This window comes from Lycium barbarum, chromosome 10, assembly GCF_019175385.1.
Source record: "Lycium barbarum isolate Lr01 chromosome 10, ASM1917538v2, whole genome shotgun sequence".
NCBI classification, from domain to species: Eukaryota; Viridiplantae; Streptophyta; class Magnoliopsida; order Solanales; family Solanaceae; genus Lycium; species Lycium barbarum.
The window spans coordinates 75,483,384-75,506,466 of record NC_083346.1 but is presented as its reverse complement, the minus strand read 5'-3'; the positions used below and the strand labels follow the sequence as shown (position 1 = coordinate 75,506,466).

The window sequence follows — 23,083 nt, the reverse complement described above, 5'->3', positions numbered from 1 at the left end:
CACATTAAACAAATAACCAATCGAAAAACAAAACACAGACAAAAATAAAGGCTACCAATAAAAAGGTGTTCGTATATTAAAATGTAGTGATAATTATCACAACTCCCTGCATGCTGTAGTATTCTTACGAAGAAGAAAAAAAGAAAGAAAAAGTCATACTTACAATAAGGGTGTGTTTGGTAATGACGGAAAATATTTGTAAAATATTTTTTTATTTTCTCTTGTTTAGTTGTATTAGATATCTTGGCAAATATATTTCTTAAAAATTTGAAAAAAAATATTTTTTCGAATCAATAAAACACATCAACGCAACCCCGACCCACCCCCACATTATCCATCCACCACCTCAGCTACCCCCTCCACCCTGCCTACCCCCAACCAGAAGTTGCGAATTCAAAAACCTCATAGCTATTTTGCTTTGATTATTACATTGTTCAATTTTCATACCAGACATATAAAAAACAAGTAAAATAATCATTTAATTTATCGAGAAAAACATTTTCCTGTCATACCAAACACACCCTAAAAAGAAGAAAAAGAAAAACTAATGGCAACTAGGTGGAAATTCTAAGTTTAACTTGGTTTCAGACAAGAAGCCAAAAGAAACAAAGAAGACGACACAAAAGAGGGAAAAGACAGATAAACCCCGCGTGCTCCCACCCCTCACCAAACCACCATTTTCAAATCGTCGTCTTTCTTCTTCTTATTTTTCTGTATCTATTTACGTATATTTTGCCATTTTAATCTAGCTTTTTTTTCTCCTACTTGTTCTTAAGACCCTTCTCATGTCTATATCGATGTATTCAATACGGAACTGAGGTACTTTTTCTTTTTATTAGTATCATATTTATTCGGGTTTTGTTTCATTTCTCTCATTTTCTTTGATTTTGGTTCCTTTTCTTGAAATTATTATTGGGGTTTTGTTTTCTTGAAAATTGATTCTGCCATGGATTGTTCTTGTGTTTATTATACCATTTTTCTGATAGAGATTGGGGTGTTTTATGCCTCTTTTTGTAGTAAAGAAGACAAGTGTTGAAGGATGGAAAATGGAGGAGATAGTTTGGTGCCTAAACTTGCAGGATGGAATTTGAATGATTCAAATAATAATAATCCAAAGAACAATGATGGGTTGTATCAGGTTTTGAAAGCAGTTGAAGCCGCCGAAGCCACCATTAAGCAACAGGTTTGCTAATACTTCCTAGTTTTTGGTTTCTAGATAGTTTGATGGTTATGGTCTTTTAAGCTGCCTGCACTTGGCTGACTGCATTTTAGCGTAATATTAGATATTAGTAGGTCAATGGGGGGGGGGGGGGGGGGCTCTACATTTGAGCCGAGGTTCTATCAAAAAAAAAAACAGCCTCTCTACCCCCACAAAGGTAGGGTTAAGGTTTGCGTACATCCTACCCTCCTAGACCCCACTTGTGGGACTACACTGGGTATGTTGTTGTTAATTAGGGGAGACACTGATATCATGTGAGGTTTCAAAGAGTTAAATTCTAGCCAGTTGGAAATTTTCTTGGAGCTTAGCCAAGGGTTAAATTCTAGCAAGTTGCAAATGTTTGTTCTTGCTTATGCATATGCTGTTATGTTAATTATGCTTCAACAGAAGTGTAAATTTGCTGGCTTAATGCGTAAAAGAGCTTTGTGCTAGCTCGAGCCTGTATATGGAGACCATTGAGGCATTCCGAGAAACTAGAGAGTTCAAAAGGAGCCTTAATGCTTCCTTTATTACTATTGTGCCAAAGAAGGAAGGAGCAAACAAGCATCAGAGACTACATTAGTTTGGCGGGAAGTATCTATAGGATTATATCTAAGGTGCTTTCTAAGAGATTAAAGAAAGTGCTGGACAAAGCAGTGTTTACCTCTCAGAATGCATTTATGGAAGGAAGATAGATTTTGGATGCAGTGTTAGTGGCAAATGAAGTGGTTCCCTCTAGAAAGAAGGGAAAACCGGGAATGTTATGTAAGTTGGATCTCTAGAAGACTCATGAGGTGGATTAGATTTTGCATTTCTACTGCTAGGTTCTCTATTATGGTAAATGAGAGTCCATGTGGTTTCTTCGTCAGTTCGAGGGGGTTGTGACGGGGGGGATCCATTATCTCGTTTGTTATTTATCTTGTAATGGAAACTTGAGTAAGATGATGGACATGGCCGATGCAGGAGGTTATTAAAGGGTTTCACTGCCTCGTTTAGGAGGCAATGCGACCTAGGAGTCTCACATCTCTTACTCGCAGATGATATGTTGGTTTTATGTGATAGATGTCTCTCAACTGTCATATTTGAGACAAACTCGTATTTAGTTTAAGGCTGTCTCAGGGCTCAAGATCAATTTTAGTAAATGTAGATTATATCAGTGGGTGAGGTGGGGAACATTCAAGAGGTAGTGCAGCTATTGAATTGTAGAGTAAGTGCTCTACCTACTACCTACTTGGGGGTGTAGCTGGGTGCTTCAAACAAGGATCTTGCAGTGTGGAATCCAGTTGTTCAGAGAGTTGAGAAATGACTAGCAGGAGAAATCAGTGGAGGGAAGAAAGTGTTGACAAAAAGCACTTTGTCTAGCATTTCTACGTATTTCATGTCATTTTGCAAGCTCCAGCCACCGTGACTGATAAGTTGGAAAATCATTAGTGGAATTTTTTATGGAAAGCACCCGACGACACAAGCAAGTTTCATTTAGTGAATTGGAAAGTTGCTACATGCATGAAGAAATGGGGAGGAGTTAGAGTGGAAGATCTTAAGGTGTTCAGTAAGGCTCTATGAGGAAAATGGATACGGAGGTCTGGAGTGGAGGAAAATGCTATATGGAGGGAAGTGGTAGTGAAGAAATATGGAACGATGGGAAGGGGTGGAGGACTAGAAACATTACAGCTCCGTTTTGATGTGGTCTTTGGAGGGGAATTATGAAGGGTGGAAGAGTTCATTGGTCATATTCTATTCAAGGTGGGGGATGGATGCCGGATCAACTTTGGTGGCACAATTGGTTGGTAGATTAAATTGAAGTTTGTTTTTCCCAGCATATACAGTATTTCGTGCCAGAAAGAACAGACCGTACAACAAGTGTGTGGGCTACATATTGGGGAAGGCCACTAGGATTTGAGATTTAGGAGGAACCTCCGGGATTTGGAGATGGAGGAATTTCTAAAGTTTGGTTGATCTATTATATAGGCAAAATGCACCATATGACACTTCTGACTTGTGGAGATGGCGTGGAAGTAGGAATGTCTTGTTTACCGTCAAATCATATTATCAAAGCCTGCGAGTGAGAGGGGAATCAAATTTTCCACACCAGTTTATTTGGATTCCTAGGGCGCCTAGGAAGGCATGTTTCTTCACGTGGTTGGTAGTAAGGGAAATGATCTTGACAATAAAGAACTTGAGGAAAGGGAGGATTACCTATGTTAGTTGGTGTGACATGTGTAGATGTTTGAGAGAACATGTAGATCATCTGTTGTTGCATTGCCACTTTGCAACGCGTGTATGGTCACTGGTCCTAAATTGGTTCTGGATAATATGGGTGTTGCCGAGTACATTGAAGGAGGTGTTGTAAGTTGGGCCTTCAAGAGGAGGAAAAGAAGATGGGGGTTCAGGGTGTTGCTTTTTAGCCATTATGTGGGTTCTATGAAGAGGGAAACATGGGAACATTTGAAGGAGTTGCTGTTGTTTTTTTAGTTGCAAAATAATCTCTTGTTTCTAATTTCTTTTTGGTGCACCTATGAGGTGCCTACGTGTACAGAGGAGGTGTTCTTGTGTAAATAACTATATTTTGTTCTAGGTTCTCTGTTTTTGGTATACGGCTTGGCTTGTATACGTGATCTTCACATCAGTTACAAAATTATTTACCTTATTAAAAAAAAAAATGAAAAAAAAAACGCAAAAAAATGGAGTATTGTTTGCTAATCCTATATGTGTTTTTTGTAACAGGTTGATGAAAATAATCGGTTAAGAACAGAACTTCAAAAGAAGATACTGGAAGTTGAGAAATATGTAAGTAAAGTTCAGATTGGCTGTTTCTCCATGGTCCAAAGTTGTCTTATACTTTACATCTTATGGTTCCCAAACATGACACATTCTGAATATCATTGTGTTGACCATCTATTATCTTCTATTGCCCTTTTGCTTGTAACCTTAACCAGAATCCATTTTTTTGTTTTTTACTTGCTAATGCAAATAATTTCTTTTGTATCACTTCTACATTATATATGTAGGTCTGATGGTTGGCAAATATATGCCCTTTGCTAGACTTACACATGTTTAATGACAGTATCTATCTTCCACGTCTATATTGATCGTTGGGGGATAGCAACTGATTTAAAGTTGCCAGCTATTGCTAGCTGCTTCGCACTTTTACTTTAAGACAGCAGTTCATAAAGCGGACCATCTAGCTTCACTTTAAGTTGAATAATTCTTCAAAATGCAGAAGGTAGTATGATTATACAGTCAGGCCTACATGGTTGTTCCAACAATTTGGAGACTAAATTTGAGCTTGTGACCTCAACTTGCTTGAGATTGAGGCATAGTGGTTGTTGTAAAATTGACGTCAATAGCACATCGTGTGTGCCGATTAGGTTTCAGCTGCCACTTTAATATGCTTATTTTACCGTTATAGAATTGTTAAAAGGGAAAAGGGTCAAAATTACCCCTCAATTATTAAAAATAGAACAGCTATACCTTCCGTTTGGTTTTGGGCTCAAAAATACCCTCTCCGTTAGTTATGCCCCTAAAAACTAGCAAACTTCCATGTGTGATTTTTAATCCATACAAAAAATATTTCCATGCTGACGTGGACGTCCGAAATGCATGGGGAGGAATATTTTTATTTTAGCAAAATGCCACATGGGTACCCTCTGTCTAGCAGCATGCACTTCTGTCTATTAATTTTGGTTTCCATCTGGCATTTTGCTAAAATAAAAATATTCCTCCCCTTTCATTTTGGACGTCCACGTCAATATTTTTTTAATGGATTAAAATAACACATGGAAGTTTGTTAGTTTTTAGGGGCATAACTAACGGAGAGGGTATTTTTGGGGCTAGTCCATTATACAACCTAGGGCAACATAGGTTGTGGGTAATTCTGGCCCTTTTCCCTTGCCAATATGTAACTATCATAGACAGAAGTACATGCTGCTAGTCCATTATTCATTTGTTTAAGGTTGTAAGTAGCATTCATTGGAATAATTTCGTTGACATGGAATATTACCACATAAAAGTACGGCGACAGAAAGTGAAAGGATCCAGTGAAGCGGAAAGAAAGAACTATAGTATGTTTTCTCAGAACTGAAGCAGATAATGGTTAAGACTAAATGGATGTAGAGTTTCAGTATCGTTGGTAAAAGATGCTTTTATAAATTCAGTACCCAGCATAAAGGCAATGCTGGGGAAATTACAAAGACCAAGAGAGCACATTACAAGCTATGTAATGACTAAATGAAGTCAATCATGGCACACTGACATTTACAACAGCAATGTTACACCCTAAACTAAGCAAAAAATATGCAACATAACAGAGTGCTTCTTGTCTTTCAACAGCCTTCCACTTCTCTTTCCAGATGACACTGTGGCTGGAATAGTCTTCCATATGTTGTTTGACGACCTAAAGTATACATTTCCTTTGTCATTCTTGCAAAACTTTAGGGTTGTTCTGGGCATACACCAATAATGCCCAAAATGTTAAAAATTAAATCCCAATTCTGTGCTGTAAATTTACAATATAGGAAGAGATGGTTGTTGTCCTCAATCTGCGCTTTACGGGGCTGCGGGTTTTCAGTATTTTGGTGGATGGATCATCAAAGTTCTTTGATTTAGAAATTAGGAGATTGGGGGAGAAAGGCAAAACAGAATGCAGATATATTTACAAATTTACCATTCTTAGAGAAAGGAATGCAGATATAGTTACTATGCATAGCCTGAATTAAGTTAGAAAGGATAAGTATGAACAGAGAGAAATCTCAGTCACAGCTCTTGAGAAGTGTTTGCTGCAGATTGCTTCTGTAGACAGACGATGATTCTCCCATGTGATAACAGATTTATAGCTTGGACACCGACTAAAGTTTACTTGCAAAGGGAATTCTATCTGCCGCTTCTTGTGAAGATTACATCTATACAGCAGATGAAGGAAGCCGGCAGCAGTCTCAAGCTGCCAGTTTGGATAAGTGCGGGGAAAGTTAATGTCCCAACAATGCTTTGCCGTTATTACAAACAAATATGCAATTGATGCTCTTAGAGAAGTGCACCGCTAATATTCAGGGAACTAACTACAAGTAGTACAAGCACCAAAATCTCTTTTTCTTTTAATAAAGATAAAGTATTGATTCTTTTACATAATCTCCTTAAACAGATGAGCACAAAAGTCATTTTGCTGACCTTACTGGTAATAAGTTTCCATCTCATTCTCACTGAATAAGTGTGCACATAGGCTTGAGAGTTGAGATAGTGGGTGTTACTGAAATGTGTTTCTTCTCTTGATAGATTTTTCATCACACACGCAAATAGAAAATGAAGTAATTGGCAGCATATTATTCAAAAAAAAATTAGGATTGCCCTGTATTCAACCAATTAATAACCTAGATTCCAGACATTTATCGAACAGGAAAGAGAATTTAATTGTAAAAGAAAAGGAGGATGACAGAATAGCTTTTAACTTCATTTGGGATGCATAAAAAAATATGTAATTACTGTTTGTTGTATTTGCAACAGTGGTTAAGTTGATTGCACTTTCCAAGAATTAGTAGGTTTAGGTGTATACTAATCCTAGAAGAAAATGACTACAGTGAAATAGCATATTGCGTGCATTTAACTAGCTTTGAAATTTTTTATTTTTGAGGTAAAGGTAACTTAACTAGCTTTGAAATTCTGTGTCGTAACTATATATAGTAATGTTTCAACTCGTTACGTCTTATGTACTGCCCAACATTTAGGTAATTATGTTTTCAATTATAATCCCTTGGATTCACATGATCATCAAGGAGTTAAATCGATTAGGTTTATGTGCCAGTTTTAGTTTGTCATCGAAGTTTTCTATTGTCTGTCATGGTTCTGTTTGTAGATATTTAACCAAGCCATTGTCATGCTGATGTTCTACTTTTTAAGACTGTTGAAGACATTCTTTATAAATAAAAGTGTGCTCTCTCTAAAAGCATTACTTTTTGATGAGATGGACACAATTCAACAAAGACTTTGCTTCGGAGACTCCTCATCCCTTCTAAGTGAATTATACCATTTGTGCAGCCCGCACCTCTTTGAAATAGTGTATTGTGAATTTTATGATAAGAAATTCAATTCCACTCACATATCCAGGGTTCTTACAATATTTAGGATCTCAACGTTTTGCAGAGATTGGGAGAGCTGAAAGGTCAAACTCCTCATTCAGTTGGTCAGTTGGATCATCTAAATGAGGCTGATGGCGCACATCCATCAACTTTGGGTTATGGAAGTCAACTTCCTGAACTTAGAAACATGGATAGTATAGGACGTAATTTGTCTAGTAATATGGTTCTTGCCAAAGATCCCAGGCAAAATGATTTAGACTTGACTCTGCAAAATCAGGGAGAGAGCCACACCAAATATAACAAGGTGAATGGTACATTGAGAGCACTTCCTGGTGGTCAGACAACAACTGATAATTCTGGCGTCTCTCAATTCTCATCACCTTCGGCGTCATTTTCACCCAACAGGTACTAACATAAATACAATTTATCATCTACTACCAGATGGAGACATTACAGCTTAGGTTTTGCCAATGCAGTACTAATAATGTTTGAGAAAAGAGTTTTTAGCCAGCAGTTTTCTTCATAGATGTAAACAGAAACAGTGACATTAGATTGGCTTAGGTAGGTATCAAATAGAAGGAGAATATGACAGACAGCTCAATTTATCTGGACAAGGTTTGATGCCAGTGGCCGAAGTTAACAGCAGTATGAAGAAGGTCCCTCTCTGTTTCTATTAGGAAATGTCATCTTCTAACACATCATACTGATCTTCTCCCTAATTTTAGTAATGTATCATTTCAGGATCTTGTTTTGAAGATCCAGGAGCATGAACAGGAGATGGTACAATTGAGGAAATATCTTTCTGAATATTCCATCAAGGTAATGAAGGGCCTGTGTTTTTAATAAACCATTTTTGTTTTGTTATTTTATAATCGAAGTGAATGGTTTTTGTTTTTGGTAGGAAGCACAAATTCGCAACGAGAAATATGTTCTGGAAAAACGAATTGCTTATATGCGCATGGTAGGCCAGAGTGACTGTCACATCAATTTCACTCAGTTTCTGCTTATTCGTTCATCCCTGCTTGACGTTGAACTTATTGATGTTCTTTGCTCTTAACATCTGTGTAGGCATTTGATCAGCAGCAACAGGATCTTGTTGATGCTGCATCTAAAGCGATATCATACAGACAAGACATAATTGAGGAAAATATACGCCTTACATACGCACTGCAGGTATACCTGCACATTCACGTGGACTCATATTTTGCTTTGTTATATTCCCATCCTTCACCTATTAGTGGGTTAATGATGTTAGAACTTGCCGTATATTCCAACTTTTTGCTTTTGCTTGTTGCCACTCGTGTATGTTTTGGTGGTGGTGGGGGGTGGGGGTGGGGATTGCAGAATGTAAATTGCTTTTAAGAATATTTATGACATTGTGTTTTGTTGAATATTCCTTCCTTTTTTCATTCTATTTGGATCTCCCAGATTCCCACCCATGCGCCTATTTACCTCTCTCCATCTGGTTTTTGTTTTAGTTATACGAAGTGGTCTGTTTGAAATCTTAGCCCGATGTTTTCTTGGGATGGTGCATGCACCGTTTTTTAAGTGTTCAGCAGCTTTGTTGAATCATTATGCAAAGATTTGTAACTTTGTGTCTGATAATTAGAGTTAGCCTGCTGTACCGAGTTACCTGTCACTGGATAGTTGCAGCAAAGGATGTTGAGCTGCTATCTGATTTTCTTTATTGCAAAATTTCCCCCCTTCTATGTAGTATTTTTGAGGTTCATGTATTCTTTCAGGCTGCACAGCAAGAAAGATCAACATTTGTAGCATCTTTGGTGCCACTTCTTGCAGAGTACTCGCTTCAGCCGCCCGTAGCTGATGCCCAATCAATTGTCAGCAATGTCAAGGTTAGCATGGCTCTATTTACCTACCTACCTACGCACTAAAGGCACAAATGCTATGCGACTCCCTGTACAGAAGCAACAGAAAAGATAGGAAAATAATCGGAAAATAATTTATGCAAAGCACCCAGGGGTTACATCCTAAAGATGCTATATGTGAAAGCAAATGCTACATTACCACTGTAAACTGATTAATTCTTCCAGAGATCAGCAAAAGGTGTGTGATTAGTTGGCATTGCTGTTGTGCAACGTTACAACAACAAATATGCCTCCATATCAAGTTAGTCAGGATCGGCTATATGAATCTTATATATCCATTCCGACTCTTGTTGGTCTGTTCATTTTAATATCCAATGATTTGTCTTTTTGGACAAATTAAGGGTTCTCTAAAACTAGAGATAGTGTCACATTCTAGGACTCATCCTTCTGACTCATAAATCTAGTGCAGAATACCCAATATAAGTAGTTAGCTGTCTTACTCCTTACATAAGACAAGGAACCACTAAATAGTCTCATTTGATGAGTCAACCATATCATCATTTCTGCTGTATAGAGTTTTGTATTTGTTTGTCTTATTTTTCAGTTCTCCCATATTATTTTGTTATCATATTATCTCCATTTCCATTAACTGGGCTGAAGTAAAGATAAGTGAAAGAAGTTCAAGATGTGTCGTATGGACAACGTAATAGAATAAGTGGAGGATAATGTTCAAAATTGATTCTGAGGATTGTTTAAATCGTAAATGAACAAAAACTTGATTCCCAAACTTGTAAAACGTAGATGGAATGTAAGCAGAGTTTATTTTAACTCAAGCATTTTGAAATGCCAATATAATTTTGCTAGCAATATATTGCAGGTTCTGTTTAGACATTTACAAGAGAAGCTTTTTGTTACTGAGGTATGTTTACTTGAAGTACCAATTCTTTTAACTCTGACCACTAGTCCTGTGGAGATAAACTTCCCTTCCTTAATTGAACATCTTAAAGATATATAGGTAATCTTTTTGTAGGCAAAGTTGAAGGAATCTCAGTACCAAATTGCACCTTGGCGATCAGATATGAACCTGTCGAATTTTGCTAATTCACCTCCTCGTTCTGCTGGGGCAAGTCTAATGTTTAGCGACATAATATGTTGAAGGAACTACTTTTCAAATTCATGATGGATTTCTTATATCATATGTTCTCTTACAGATTAAAGAAGGTCTTGAACTAGTACCACAACAAGTCTATTCCAGTGAAAAGGCTCCTCTTTCGTCAGATCCTCGGACTACAACAGACTGGGATCCCTTGAGGAATCCTCAGAGTAGTCTAAACCGTGATGCTGAAAGAAATCTGGAGACTGATGACTTGGGGAGGTATTCACCTCTTACAAGCAGGTGAGCCTGATCAAATGGAGACTGCTACTGTGAACTGAATGTACAATTCCAACCATCTGCTTTTGGTGGTGGGTTCTGTTATCATTGGCTTTTCCAAATGCTTGGTCATTTTTGGATGAAATTGATGGCCAAATCATGTTTCCATCTTTCCACAAAATTGTATTTTCCAACTACCCTTTCTGGCTCTTCAGAAAATGAAGAAAAATAATGATTCATAGCATGTGGCATTGAAAAGATTACATGAAAATAAATTTAATCCCAGGGAAAAGATTAAGAAGCCCAAATGCTCAAAATTTTGTTAAAGGCTGAACAAGCGTTGTGTGTTCCCTTGTCAAGGGATATAACTATTATTTTTGTGAAGTGGTGATACTAGTATAGGTTGATTCTGCCTATATTTGTTTTTGTTGGTTAATTGTATTTACTGGTTCTAGTAGACTCCCTTTATCCCAATTTAGATGAAATTGTTTGACCTTCTTTAAGATTGAAAAAAGAAAGTTTTGACTGCATTGTTGTATTGGAGTTGGTCTGAAGATATGGATTTTGAAAAGTAATAATTCTGTTAATGATGAACAAGCGTTGTGTGTTCCCTTGTCAAGGGAAATAATTATTATATTTGTGAAGTTGTTATGCTAGTATAAGTTGATTCTGTCTGTATTTGTTTTTGTTGGTTAATTGTGTTTACTGGTTCTAGTAGACTCCCTTTGTCCCAACAACAACAACAACAACAACATCCCCAGTGAAATCCCACAATGTGGGGTCTGGGGAGGGTAAAGTGTACGCAGACCATACCCCTATCTCGGAAGATAGGGAGGCTGTTTCCGAAAGACCCTCGGCTCAAGAGAAAAGACAACGAGAAAGGTTAGATAAGCACAAGCAGTTCAAAGCAAAATGCAAATGAAACTAAAGAAAGCGAATAAGTCAAAATAGAGCAGTCTGTAAAAAGGGAGCAAAAAAGGGAGCAGTAGCTACCACAGATAAATAAGATAATCGAAGTACAAGAAACAACATATAGTAGCAAGAAACAAAGGACAAAGACTCCCTTTGTCCCAATTTAGATGAAATTGTTTGACCACCTTTAAGATTAAAAAAAAAATGTTTGACTGCATTGATGTATTGGAGTTGGTCTGAAGTTATGGATTTTGGATTTGGCTGTTGATATTTCGAGGCATTTCCTTGTAAAGTTATATTTAATTATCCTTCGTTTCTCTTCTCTCTTGGTGTATGATGTGAACTTTTTCTGTTTTTACTCTTTCATTTGCAACAATGTGTGACTATGTCTGGAATAATTTTGAGAAGGAACTATGTCTGGAATAATTTGCTGACATCATTTAACTGTACGGCAGTCTTTGCCAGTCGAGCTATATGGGATGGTCTGCAGCCCTTTTACTGCAGTTGCATGACCACTATAAAGATTGTCAACATAGTTGTGAACTGGAAATTTGCATTCAAATCACAACTGTTAAGACTTAAGAGCATCATGCCACACTTGATCACCTATGCATAGACTAATTTTTGGGCAGAAGCAGTTGTAAACATAAATTCATAGTCTAGATTAGGACCCCATCTTGCTTCTTTCTCCCTCATACATGGTATTCTGGTTTGTGTTGATCTGCTGATCTCTCTGGTTAAACATTTATTTCCATGAGTATAAACTTGGTTCTTTCTGCAAGAGGATTTATGTCTCACCTTCTATAGTTTGTGCTCTTATATCACGGTTCACCTTTTGGTTGCTTTTCTGACTTCTGCTTATTTTCATAGTTTGTAAGATTTGCGTGTTTTCACTTTGTTTATTGGTTAAATTCCAATTTCGGGTAACTTTGTTATTTGGGTCTTTACTTTACCCGATTCTACAGGAACGCTACAGCGCAAGTCATACCAGCACAACTTGCAGTAAGCCAGGGTTATACGCATTCCAAGCCTAAAAGTGAAGAAACATCCAGTAAGCAAGTTACTTTTAGTGGTCTCATCAGCAGCAACGAGATGGATGATTCCGACATGGAGAGACATCAAAACGATAGAGAGACTTCAGTCAATTGGGCTAATAAAAGCTCACCATACACATCACAGCTAGATGATCCAAGCTTATCGTACTCTCCGTACTTGCCACCAGTTCTCGAGGAACCGTCATCATCCTATTCAGAAGGTGAAATTTAGTGCCTTTGCTTGATTGTTGTTGTGGTGTAATTTTAACTGAAGCCCATTGAACTGAACCAAAATGGGAAGTTCTCGATTAAGAAGATTAAGTGAAATGTGAAATCAAATGAGTTTCACGGCGGGTTACTGTCCACATCTTACCAGGATTGGGCAAACAGTTGGAGAACTGTGTTGTTCCCCGATAGGGTTTTTTGTTTAAATCAGGAACCTTATGCTGGTTACTGTGCCTTAAACTTGAGCATTGTTCAGCTGCAGATGAAGAGGCACTACCTGCAATAGAGGGTCTCCAAATTTCTGGTGAAGCTTATCCTGGACAGGCACTCCAAGCTTGTGGCTACTCTATTAATGGAACAACCAGTTGCAATTTTGAGGTGTTCCTTGCTTTGACCTTTCTTCCTTAATTGTTTCCTTTCCTGCTGCTTCTGATTCTATGATTCCACTTGTATCATAATCACTTGATTTTTCATGCTGTGTGTTTGTCAGTCTTCGGTTGGAACTTACATTTTTTTTCCTTTTTGGTTATCTTGAACTTGCAGTGGGTTCGCCATTTGGAAGATGGATCTTTTAACTATATAGAGGGTATCCCGCTAAACAAGTCGCATATCTTTTCTGCTTTATTTTTCCTTTGAGGTCACGTGACACTGTTGTGACAGGGGCAAAGCAACCAACTTACCTTGTCACTGCTGACGATGTTGATACTTACCTTGCTATTGAAGTGCAGCCATTGGACGACCGAAAACGGAAGGTAGTGCTTCTATCATTGGCTGCCTCTTTATATCAGCCTCCATGCTTCCCCCCCAAAAAAAAAAAAAAACTCCATCCATCCTAATTTGTTTGGCACTATTATTATTTGCAAAGTCAGACAATTTTCTCCTTGACTATATATTTTCAAACAGTTTAAAATATTTTTTTAATAAAAATGTGATTGTTAGTAAGTTCTAGTCAGTTTCTGATTATGTAAGTTTATTTCATAAATAAATTAGAAATAAGAAATCAATGTCTAAAATTCATGCTGAAAATTAGATGCGTTGATCCTTGTACTTTGAGCCCTGCCATTCTTTTGGGATGGAAGAATAGAAGAAGGCAGCAAGGTGGAAAAGGGCAAAGTTTGAGTAAAGAATGATGAGGAAACAACAACATACCCAGTGAAATCCCACGGTGTGGGGTCTGGGGAGGGTAAAGTGTACGCAGACCTTACCCCATCTCAGAAGATAGAGAGGCTGCTTCCGAAAGACCCTCAGCTCAAGAGAAAACATGACGAGAAAAAGTTAGACAAGCACAAACAATACAAAGCAAAACGGAAATGAAACTAATGAAAGCGACAAAAGCCATGATAAAGCAGTCTGAGAAAAAGAAGCAGTAGCTAGCACAGATAAATACGATAATTGTGGTACAAGAAATGACTAATATTTGCAAGAATCAAAGGACAAGAAAATGAAGATCGAAACTGCGACTACTAGTACGACGGGATACGTGGGACTACCTACTAGCCTTCTACCCTAATCTGAGTCCTCCATAGCCTCCTATCTAAGGTCATGTCCTTGGTAAGCTGGAACTGCGTCATGTCCTAAGCACGTCTCCCCAATACTTCTTCGTCCTACCTCTACCTCTTTTGAAACCGTCCATAGCTAACCTCTCACACCTCCGCACTGGGGCATCTGTGTCTCTCCTCTTCACATGCCCAGACCATCTCAGCCGTGCTTCCCGCATCTTGTCCTCCACCGATGCCACTCCCACCTTGTCTCGGATATCTTCATTCCTAATCCTATCTCGCCTGGTGTGCCCACACATCCATCGCGACATTCTCATTTCCGCGACTTTCATCTTTTGAACGTGCGAGTTCTTGACTACCCAGCACTCCACCCCGTACAACAAAGTCGGCCTCACTACCACTTTGTAGAACTTGCCTTTAAGCTTTGGTGGTACTTTCTTATCACACAACACTCCTGAAGCGAGCCTCCATTTCATCCACCCTGCGCCAATACGATGTGTGACATCATCGTCAATATCTCCATCTCCTTGCACAATAGACCCAAGATACTTGAAACTCCCTTTCTTTTGGATAGCCTGGTTCCAAGCCTCACTTCCACGCCAGCCTCATGTGCCACGTCACTAAACTTGCACTCCATGTACTCTGTCTTTGTCCTACTCAACTTGAATCCTTTAGACTCCAGATGGTTGAAAATTTAAAGTTGGCTTGATCTTATTTCTTATGATTTTCCAGATACTTGGTCTACTCTTCTCATTCTCCATTTATTGATCTTCTGCTTTCAGTCTGTTTTCTGGGTAGCAATACAATGCTCCTTTACCTATAAATTTTTGAGAAAAAATCGTATTCCATCTCATCTTAGTTTCATTGATATCGTTTTTAATACTTGTGGAATGAAGTGTCAGCTTACAGTTGGTTGATGTACTAATTTGTTGCTAGAGGAGGAGTGACTTTCTTGTATTAATTTGAATTGTTCAAGGATATTAGCATAACGAAAGTTGTCAAAGCTTAAAATTTCATTATTCATTGAAGTTCTTCTACATTATTCGACGTTCCAAAATGGAGGGTGCATGGTTTCTAGTGCTTTTCAATTGGTGCTTTCTGTTGAGAGGGCATACTTTCTTCTGTTTTTCTTTGTTTTAGAACTTCAAGGCTTTTGTCAACAGAAATAGTTCATATATAACTGTTTTGTATTTCTTTATGGGGGAGGGGAGGGACGTAAATAGGGAGAAGAAGGAAGAAGAAGGCCATACACCTAAGCGGTATAGGGTGAAATTTCAGCGATTCAACTCTAATCTTGCTGTTTATAAACATTCTTTGGTATAGGGTGAAATTTCAACCATTCAACTCCAATCTCACTGTTTATAAGCAGTATAGGGTGAAAATTAGTAGTCTGTGTGAGATCTAGCAGGCTCAGGGAATTAAAAGAGAACTGAAGATGATATGGAGGACAATTCCCATCTGTATATTGTGGACTGTTTGGTTGGAAAGAAATAAGGCATGCTTTGAAGGAAAGATGGTGCAGATTCCTAGAGTCAAGAACAAATGCATCAAAAATATCTTCTTTTGGTGTTCCAATTAGATAGGATGGATCATTATTTGGAATTTCTATATTTCTTAGGGGGTAATATGTAGTGTGACTGATGCTAGCTGTGTAGTTCTGCTCTGTAATTTGCATATGTACCAGCTTGGTACCAGATTAATAAAAGACTTTACTTATCAAAATTTTGGTGTTTATTCTAGTATAAAAAGGGAAGACTGCAAAAAGAATGTGATTTTTTTTTTTTATAATAAAAACTGTTCTTTTTATTAGGTTTATCTCGAAGGGAAACACTGCAATGACTTTTTGGTTTTTGATTTTCAGGGTGAACTCGTGAAGGTCTTTGCAAATGAGCATAGGAAGATAACTTGTGGTACTTCAAGTTGCTTCTCATACAATTTTTGAGAGTTTGACTGTTATGATTGCGAATTATAGAAGTCAATTTTCTGTCCATCAATATTAGGAGACTATGCAAAATCTTTTTAGTTGTTGCTATTATTCTCCATGTTGGAACAGACATGTTACTTCATGAAAGATGGATTTTTCAGTTTGAAAGCTCATTGTATTAAATAACTGTTATGAATAACAACCTTGAATTAGTGCTTAATCCGGTTGTAGTTTTTTTTTTTTTTCCCTTTGGTAATATTTTTGAGAATAATAATCTTCTCTAGAAAGACAGGCTTTTCTGTTTAAAAAGATGTTAGGAGAATTATATATTATGAAATTTGTTATTACCTCCCTAGTGCGCACAAGCTGGCCCGGACAGCACGGTTATCAAAAATAATTATGTGATGCACTTCCCCTTTTAGTTTGTCCCAAAAAGAAGGATATATTTCTATATTTAGAAATAATTTCACTTTAAGCTTCTTATTATACCCTTAATGAGATAGCTACACAAATATCTATGGCTTCTTTTTGACCACAAGTTTCAAAAGTCTGTCGTTCTTTCTTAAACTTCATGGCCAGTCAAAGTGCATCACATTAATTGGGACGGGGAAAGTATATGGTTAACATAGGTTCAGTCGGTTCTTAGCTACTTCGTCAGGTTCTGAAGTGGTCAACATTCTATTTGCTTGATCTACTTTTCCATACTGATTAGAGAAAGGTGAAAAGAATCCTATTTAGGGTTTGCTTGATCATGTTCTTCCCATGTGATACTACAACCCAGGGTGTTGTACTGGGAGATTTTTCTAGATCTGTTATTGTCTGATCTATTTTTTTTTTCTTTCCCTTTATTTAAATATCTGGGAATAGTTTTGGTTACTAAGCACTTAGCTCTGTGCAATGGGAAAATCCACTAACCTTCTGTCAGCCACTCACTTATCTCTATTCTAATACTCCGATAGCAATATGTTATACACTTCTAGGGGGTATTTTCTGTACTTCTTGCATCTTAAATGATGCCCGTGGATTGTCATGAGCTCAGAAGCCAAATAGATTTCCTGTCTTGTGTTTGCATGAAGATTTCTTTGCAAGCTAAAATCCCAGAGATCCTTGTTCTTACTTTTGTTTGTTGCTCCATGTTCTTTCAATTCATCTTATGTGAACTCTCTCTTTCTATGTTTGCAGATCCTGTAATGCATAGTTGCATAGAGAAAACCCTTTATAGTGGTCATGCTTCATATAAAGTTTCATTGTCGGTAAGGACATTTATGAGTTTCTAAGTGTGGAGAATATCATAATGACCTTATTCAAGTTCATATGATCATGTAGTAAAATATTCTGGTTTCTCTATCGCTTTTCTTTGCTATGTCTTTTTGGTTGTACAGACACGATATCTTGATATATGGGAGCCTGCTACCTTGGCCATCAAGAGGGATGGTTATAGTATCAAGGCTAATGGGCCAGGTGGTGTTCTTGTCAGTGAGAAGTTTTCTCAATCTACAATTGTATGTCTTCTTTCTTTGGCCTTTTGTATTCATGAACAGTTTGACTATAATAAATGATTGGTGTTTTAGCATATACTATTGTACACCCCTTAAACCCCATGTGTATGAACCCTCTGGTGAGAGGTAAGATGCACATGAGTCTTTTGAATGCTGAGGATCAGTGAAGTAACCATTCTAATCGTGCCTGCTCTGGTACTAGTAAAAGCACTAGTTTAATTTTCAAGCAAAAGGTAACCTTTCATGATATGATGCTTGTCGCTCTCAGGAGATGGAATATTCCATATTTTTAGACCCAGGAGTCAGGACTTACTTTTTCCCCACAGCTTAAAAAAGAGTATTATCCGTCATAGTAAAATAAATTTGAGGAACTCGTTAAGTCACCAGAGTCTCTCTCCTACTCCTGGAGGAGATCTCTTATATTAAAATTCACAGAGGTATACAATTGATCAGACATTTTCTTGGTTGAGCATAGATTAGTTCTCTTGAACTCTGGATGTTTATAGCTGTAAATGAGGCCCACTGGTAACCAAAATGAATTAGGTCGTACAGAGTTACAGCTCGTCCCTTAGTTGAATTGAACAACTTCCATCTATTGGGATCTGCAGAACTTAGAGACAATATCTCGTCCAACTTAGACAGTAAGGATGAAAGCGCGTCATCTCCACATACCATATTGGGAGAACATCTTCCCCAGTGAGTTGTACTTGTACCTCTGGCATCAATTAGGAAAGCAAGGTCAATGCAGTAATTCCCAAAAAAGAATCAAGGTCAATTTGGTAGATATGTTTATTGAACTCTGTAATTGACACTTCTGTTTCCATTTACCTTTGTACTCTTTTTCGGTGGAAGGCAGTGCTAGATATTGTATTATGCTTTGCAACAGAAGCCTGTGAATTTGTGGGTAATTTTAGGAATATATCTGTCTTACCCCCCAGTTGTGTTTAGATCTAAATCTCAGTCCATGCTGGTTATCAAAAGGTTACAAATGATTTTTTGTGTACATATTTATTTGTGTGTGTTCTGTGTGTGCGAAGTTGGCTGGAATGTGCTGAAGATTAGTAACTTAAGCATGTTTAAGGTTTTTGACATCAAATGAACTTTACAGAAACCAGAAAACAACCTTGACAAACAATGTTGCTCCCAACCTCCTCAACTAAGCGACTATACATTTCTGGCAAAAATTCAAATTTACCCCTCTATTTTCAAAAATAGTTTACATTTAACCTCCGGTATAATATTTTCGAACAAATTCACCCTCGCCGTTAGCCTTTTTTTCCCTTCCAGATATACCCTGCCTAGCGGATCCAAGGGTACGGGCAAAATATTTGGGTAATTTTGGCCCTTTTCTCAAAGTACAAGGATAGATTAGGTGTAGTTCTCTTTTTAGTTTTCTTTCTTCACATATGGAGTACCATATATTCTTGTTATTGGCTCAATTTCGGTAAAGCATAAGGATAAATCCCCTATTTTTCTACAATCATGACCAAAAAAAGAAGAAGATTCCCTTAGGCCTTATCAGTCCCATGAATTCTCTGAGTGGATTTCTCTTCTTTTTACCACAATTCCCTTTTTTCATTCCTTGTTTAGTAACTTAAAGTTCTTAGCTAGGCACTACAATGAAGATTGGAGGCACCATGGAGGAACAACGAAGAAGTTGATAGATTAGGGCTCTTGAAATTTAAAAAATACTGAGGGATAAAAAGCTAAAATCATTGGTCAAACAAGAGTAGCTTATAAGCCAAAAAGTCATAAGTTGAGTTTGTCAGCTTATGGCTTGTTTTAGACGAAGTAGCTTATAAGCCAAAAGTCACCAACACCTTCACTATTGTACCATTACCACCAACATACGGTGATGGTATTGGTGACTTTGGGTAGGTGGAAGAAGAAGGGTCGGTGTGGTGAGTTGACATGCCATTTTGGGTAAAATGGGTGGGGTTAACAGAGGAAGGGCAAATTTGAGTCACTTTTATAACGTTAAGGGCATATTTGGACCGATAGTATAACAATAAGAGCATATATGGACCGATAGTATAACATTAAGGGCATATATGGACCGATAGTATCACAACCACATGCCCAGTGTGATCCCACAAGTGGGGTCTGGGGAGGGTAGGATGTACGATGACCTTACCTCTGATTTTGTGGAGCAGAGAGGCTGTTTCCGGAAGACCCTCGGCTCAAAGAAAGGAATGGACCGATAGTATAACGGAAGCTTATATTAAACCTTTTTTAATAGTAGAGGGGCAAATATGACCCTTTTCCCTAATCTATAGCCCGTGTTACCTATCTTCTAGCCTTTTGCCTGGACCATTTAGTTTCCTGAAGGCATGTAGTATCAACTCTCCTCCTTCTTAGAGTATCCACTAATTCCATCGACTTCCCTGTTAAAGTGCCTATGGCCCAGCTAAAGATAATACATAAGAGAGCAAATTTATCCTTGTACTTCGAGAAAATAGCCAAATTTTCCCCTATGCTTTGTCCGTATCCTTGGTTCCGTAAGGCAAGGGGTATATTTGAACAAAAGGCTAACGATGAGGGCAAATTTGTCCGAATAGTATAACGGAGGTTAAGTGTAAACTATTCCTAAAAGTAGAGGGGTAAATTTGATCCTTTTCCCTACATTTTTTCTTTTGATAAGTCGTAGTGACAGTATTTTTAGAGGATAAAAAGATAAAGTTCTTTTGGGTCTTCATAAAGTTAGAGGATGATAAATTGCTTTCCTATGGAGGTGCTAAATTGGCAACTCCCAACTCTATCAAAAACTTGAGAAGCATTGGTAAGAGATGATAGCTCTTTTTTCCAATGTAAAGTCACTAGCAAGAGACAGAAACTTTTTGTAATTAACGGGTACTTTGTTGTGTATATGACTTCCTACTTTAAAAGCAATAGTTTACTCATGTTGCTATAACTTTGATTGTTTCCTTAATATCCACCCGTTTCTCACCACTTTATGCTTCTTCTAGGTTTCTATTCCCTATGGTAGTCCTACAGAATTTTCGATCTTCGATAGTCGGGGAGTTGAGCATCCTTTGAAGGCTGAGAATGATCAAGGAGACATTAGCTGGTAAAATCGATTTTCATAGTTATGAGCAAACTTAGTAGGCGTTTGGCCATGAAAACCAAATATTTTTCACTTTTTTGGAATTTTGAAGTCGGAGTTGAAGATGGAGTTGTGTTTGGTTATAGTTTTTGCAAAGAATATTTGGTTGTTTGAATGTATTGAAAGTGAAAAAAAGGTTTTAGGTGTTTTCCAAATTCCAAATACAACTTCAAGTTGTATTTGGAATTTTCATGGCCAAACGTTGATTTCCAAATAAAGTGAAATAATTTTCCGGGAAAAAGTGAAAAAATTTCATGGCCAAACGGGTCCTTAATGTTTTCAGCATTTTACAACTAAAAAAAAGTAAAAGTGGTTTTAACATCTGCTTCTGGAAGTTTTTCAACCCAGATGGTGCAATACATAGCAGATTCTTTGGCTTCCTTATCAGTTATCATTTCTTATATTCTGCTTTGGTTAGGAGGCATTCACGTCATGTCATTATTTCATCTTGACATTTTACCTTTCCTATGTTTCACTGTCTTCTTCTGCATGTTACCATCTGACAATGTGGTTCAATTGATCATACAGTTTTCTTTTTCCAAGAAGTTATCATACAATTCAATTTATCTTTTAGTGACATATGACTCTGTTTTGCAGTTCAAGGGATACAATTGTCCTCACCATGAGATTATTTATTATAAGGGTATGACTTCTGCATGTTATTCTCTATTCTATGAGGTTCAAATTAAGTTTGCAGGCTCCCTGAATGTTACAACATCATGCAGTTGTGGTCTAGATCATGTAATTTTATTTCTTTGTTTTAGCAAGAGACTCGGCTAGCGTCTGATACATGCATTCCCACGTGTGAACGTGTATGTCTTGGTAAAAGTGCTGTTTTCCTGCACGAAGAGCTCTTTCAGCTAGCACGAAAAGCTTTAGATCTGTGCTGTACTCAATTTCTTTTATTCCCATTTTCGTCATGGTTCCGATCATGTAATTTTATCTATTTGCCTTAGCATGAAAATCGGCTAGCATCTGACATATGCATTCCCACACATGAATTAGGTGCCGTTTGGCCATAAAAATTATTCACTTTTTTCCGGAATCAGCATTTGGCCATGAAAATTCCGAATACAACTTGAAGTTGTATTCCGGAATACCAAAAACTCAAAAAACTTGTTTTTCATAAAATTTTCACTTTTTTCACTTTTTTACAACTACATTTCACCAAAAACGACAATTTCAAAAACTATGGCCAAACACAACTCCAACTCGAACTCCAAAATTCCAAAAAAAAGTGAATTTTTTTTTTGGTATTTATGGCCAAACGGCACCTTAGTATGTTTTGGTTGGTGAAACTGTGTATTTCTCTAGTTTTTTTTTTTTTTTTTTTTAAAAAAAACTCTGTATTTCTCTATTGGTGCCGAGTTTATATCAATAATAATACCTTTACTTGTCAAAAAGAAAAACTCTCTATTTTTCTGCAGAAAAAGCTCTCTTTTTGACTAATCAAATTCGAATACAGGAGCTTTCTTAATCAATCATCCAGTAGCTGGTGTTATATCATTCCTGTGTAGATGCTTCTTTTATGATCTAGTGTTATATTTTTGTGGAGCGACGCATATATTTTCTCAACATTTGGACATTGGAACCTGTTGCTGCTTCTTCATTGCCTTCCAGTTATCTTACTTATACATACTTTGCTGGAGAGTTTGAGATACCCCCGTCTTTGAGGGTGACCATATTACTTATGGATGTCATTTAATACTATGCAGCTATCGGAGTAATGGTTTTAGGAATTTGTGATGAAATTTCTAGAGCTTTTTGTCTTTCTCTTGTGGCTGAGCCAGAAAAGCTCTTAAATTGCTAGGTGGTTAGTCTTAGTTAATTTTCAAACTATTCAATAGCGTGAATTGGTGTTGAGATTTTGATGTAAAAGGTGTTTCTTTATCTGATAGCTGTTAGCATGTTTTGACATCTGTTTTGGAACTCCAATTATTTGTGTGACATCCTCCTTTGGATCTCATTGTTGAACTTGTTGCAGGCTGGTGAGAAGAAAAAAGGAAGGAGGAGGGGTTTGTTCTTCAACAAGTGAAAAGACCAGTCAACCTTCCAAAACATATTTATTAGTGAACTTGTATTCTTTTTGTGAGTAGTCGAGCTTTTAGATCTGTATTTCTTTATTTTTTTTTTGGTTACCAGTTCTGTTATATTTTGTAAGTTCAGGTTATCATTGGCCCCATCCCCTACCTCAATTTTTTCTTTCTTTTAATTTATTTCGTTTTTTACAAGAAAAGAAAGGATCCGAATAAGATTAAAAGAGAAGAAAATGCATTATTAAAAATGGGAATTCAGAGGAAGAAAAGTGAAGGGAAATCATTTTCATGGAGTAATTTAGATAGTGTCTTGTAAATCTCAAACATAAGAATGTGAAGAAAAGAGAGAGGCAAGCTTTGCCAATTCATCCAACTTATTTTTCGCTA

The 23,083-nt window shown here is 37.3% G+C and overlaps 1 protein-coding gene across 3 annotated transcripts; it reads left to right on the top strand.

Moving 5' to 3' along the window:
- Positions 1-552: 552 nt before the first annotated feature.
- LOC132613483 (uncharacterized) lies at positions 553-22,855 on the top strand. 3 transcript variants are annotated; one of them, XM_060327509.1, is made up of 22 exons: positions 553-819; positions 1,018-1,183; positions 3,923-3,985; positions 7,331-7,671; positions 7,832-7,922; positions 8,008-8,085; positions 8,168-8,227; positions 8,335-8,439; positions 9,009-9,119; positions 9,970-10,011; positions 10,123-10,215; positions 10,304-10,488; positions 12,342-12,631; positions 12,898-13,013; positions 13,179-13,221; positions 13,296-13,387; positions 15,996-16,044; positions 17,241-17,311; positions 17,441-17,560; positions 20,524-20,624; positions 21,258-21,303; positions 22,645-22,855. In XM_060327509.1, exons 2-22 carry the CDS (start codon positions 1,040-1,042, stop codon positions 22,693-22,695), a joined length of 2,292 nt encoding a protein of 763 aa, XP_060183492.1. In that variant the 5' UTR covers positions 553-819; positions 1,018-1,039; the 3' UTR covers positions 22,696-22,855. The 3 variants fall into 3 exon arrangements, with proteins under 3 accessions (XP_060183492.1, XP_060183491.1, XP_060183489.1); XM_060327508.1 differs by having other exon boundaries at positions 555-819; positions 1,023-1,183; positions 12,892-13,013; XM_060327506.1 differs by having other exon boundaries at positions 555-819; positions 12,892-13,013.
- The last annotated feature ends 228 nt before the right edge of the window (positions 22,856-23,083 follow it).

Coding starts and splice junctions, on each gene's coding strand:
- LOC132613483 (XM_060327508.1), top strand. CDS start 1,040: ATGGAAAATGGAGGAGATAGTTTGGTGCCTAAACTTGCAGGATGGAAT. Junction 13,222..13,295: donor ATCTTTTAACTATATAGAGG/GTATCCCGCTAA, acceptor CTGTTGTGACAG/GGGCAAAGCAACCAACTTAC. Junction 17,561..20,523: donor AGTTTTCTCAATCTACAATT/GTATGTCTTCTT, acceptor TGCTTCTTCTAG/GTTTCTATTCCCTATGGTAG.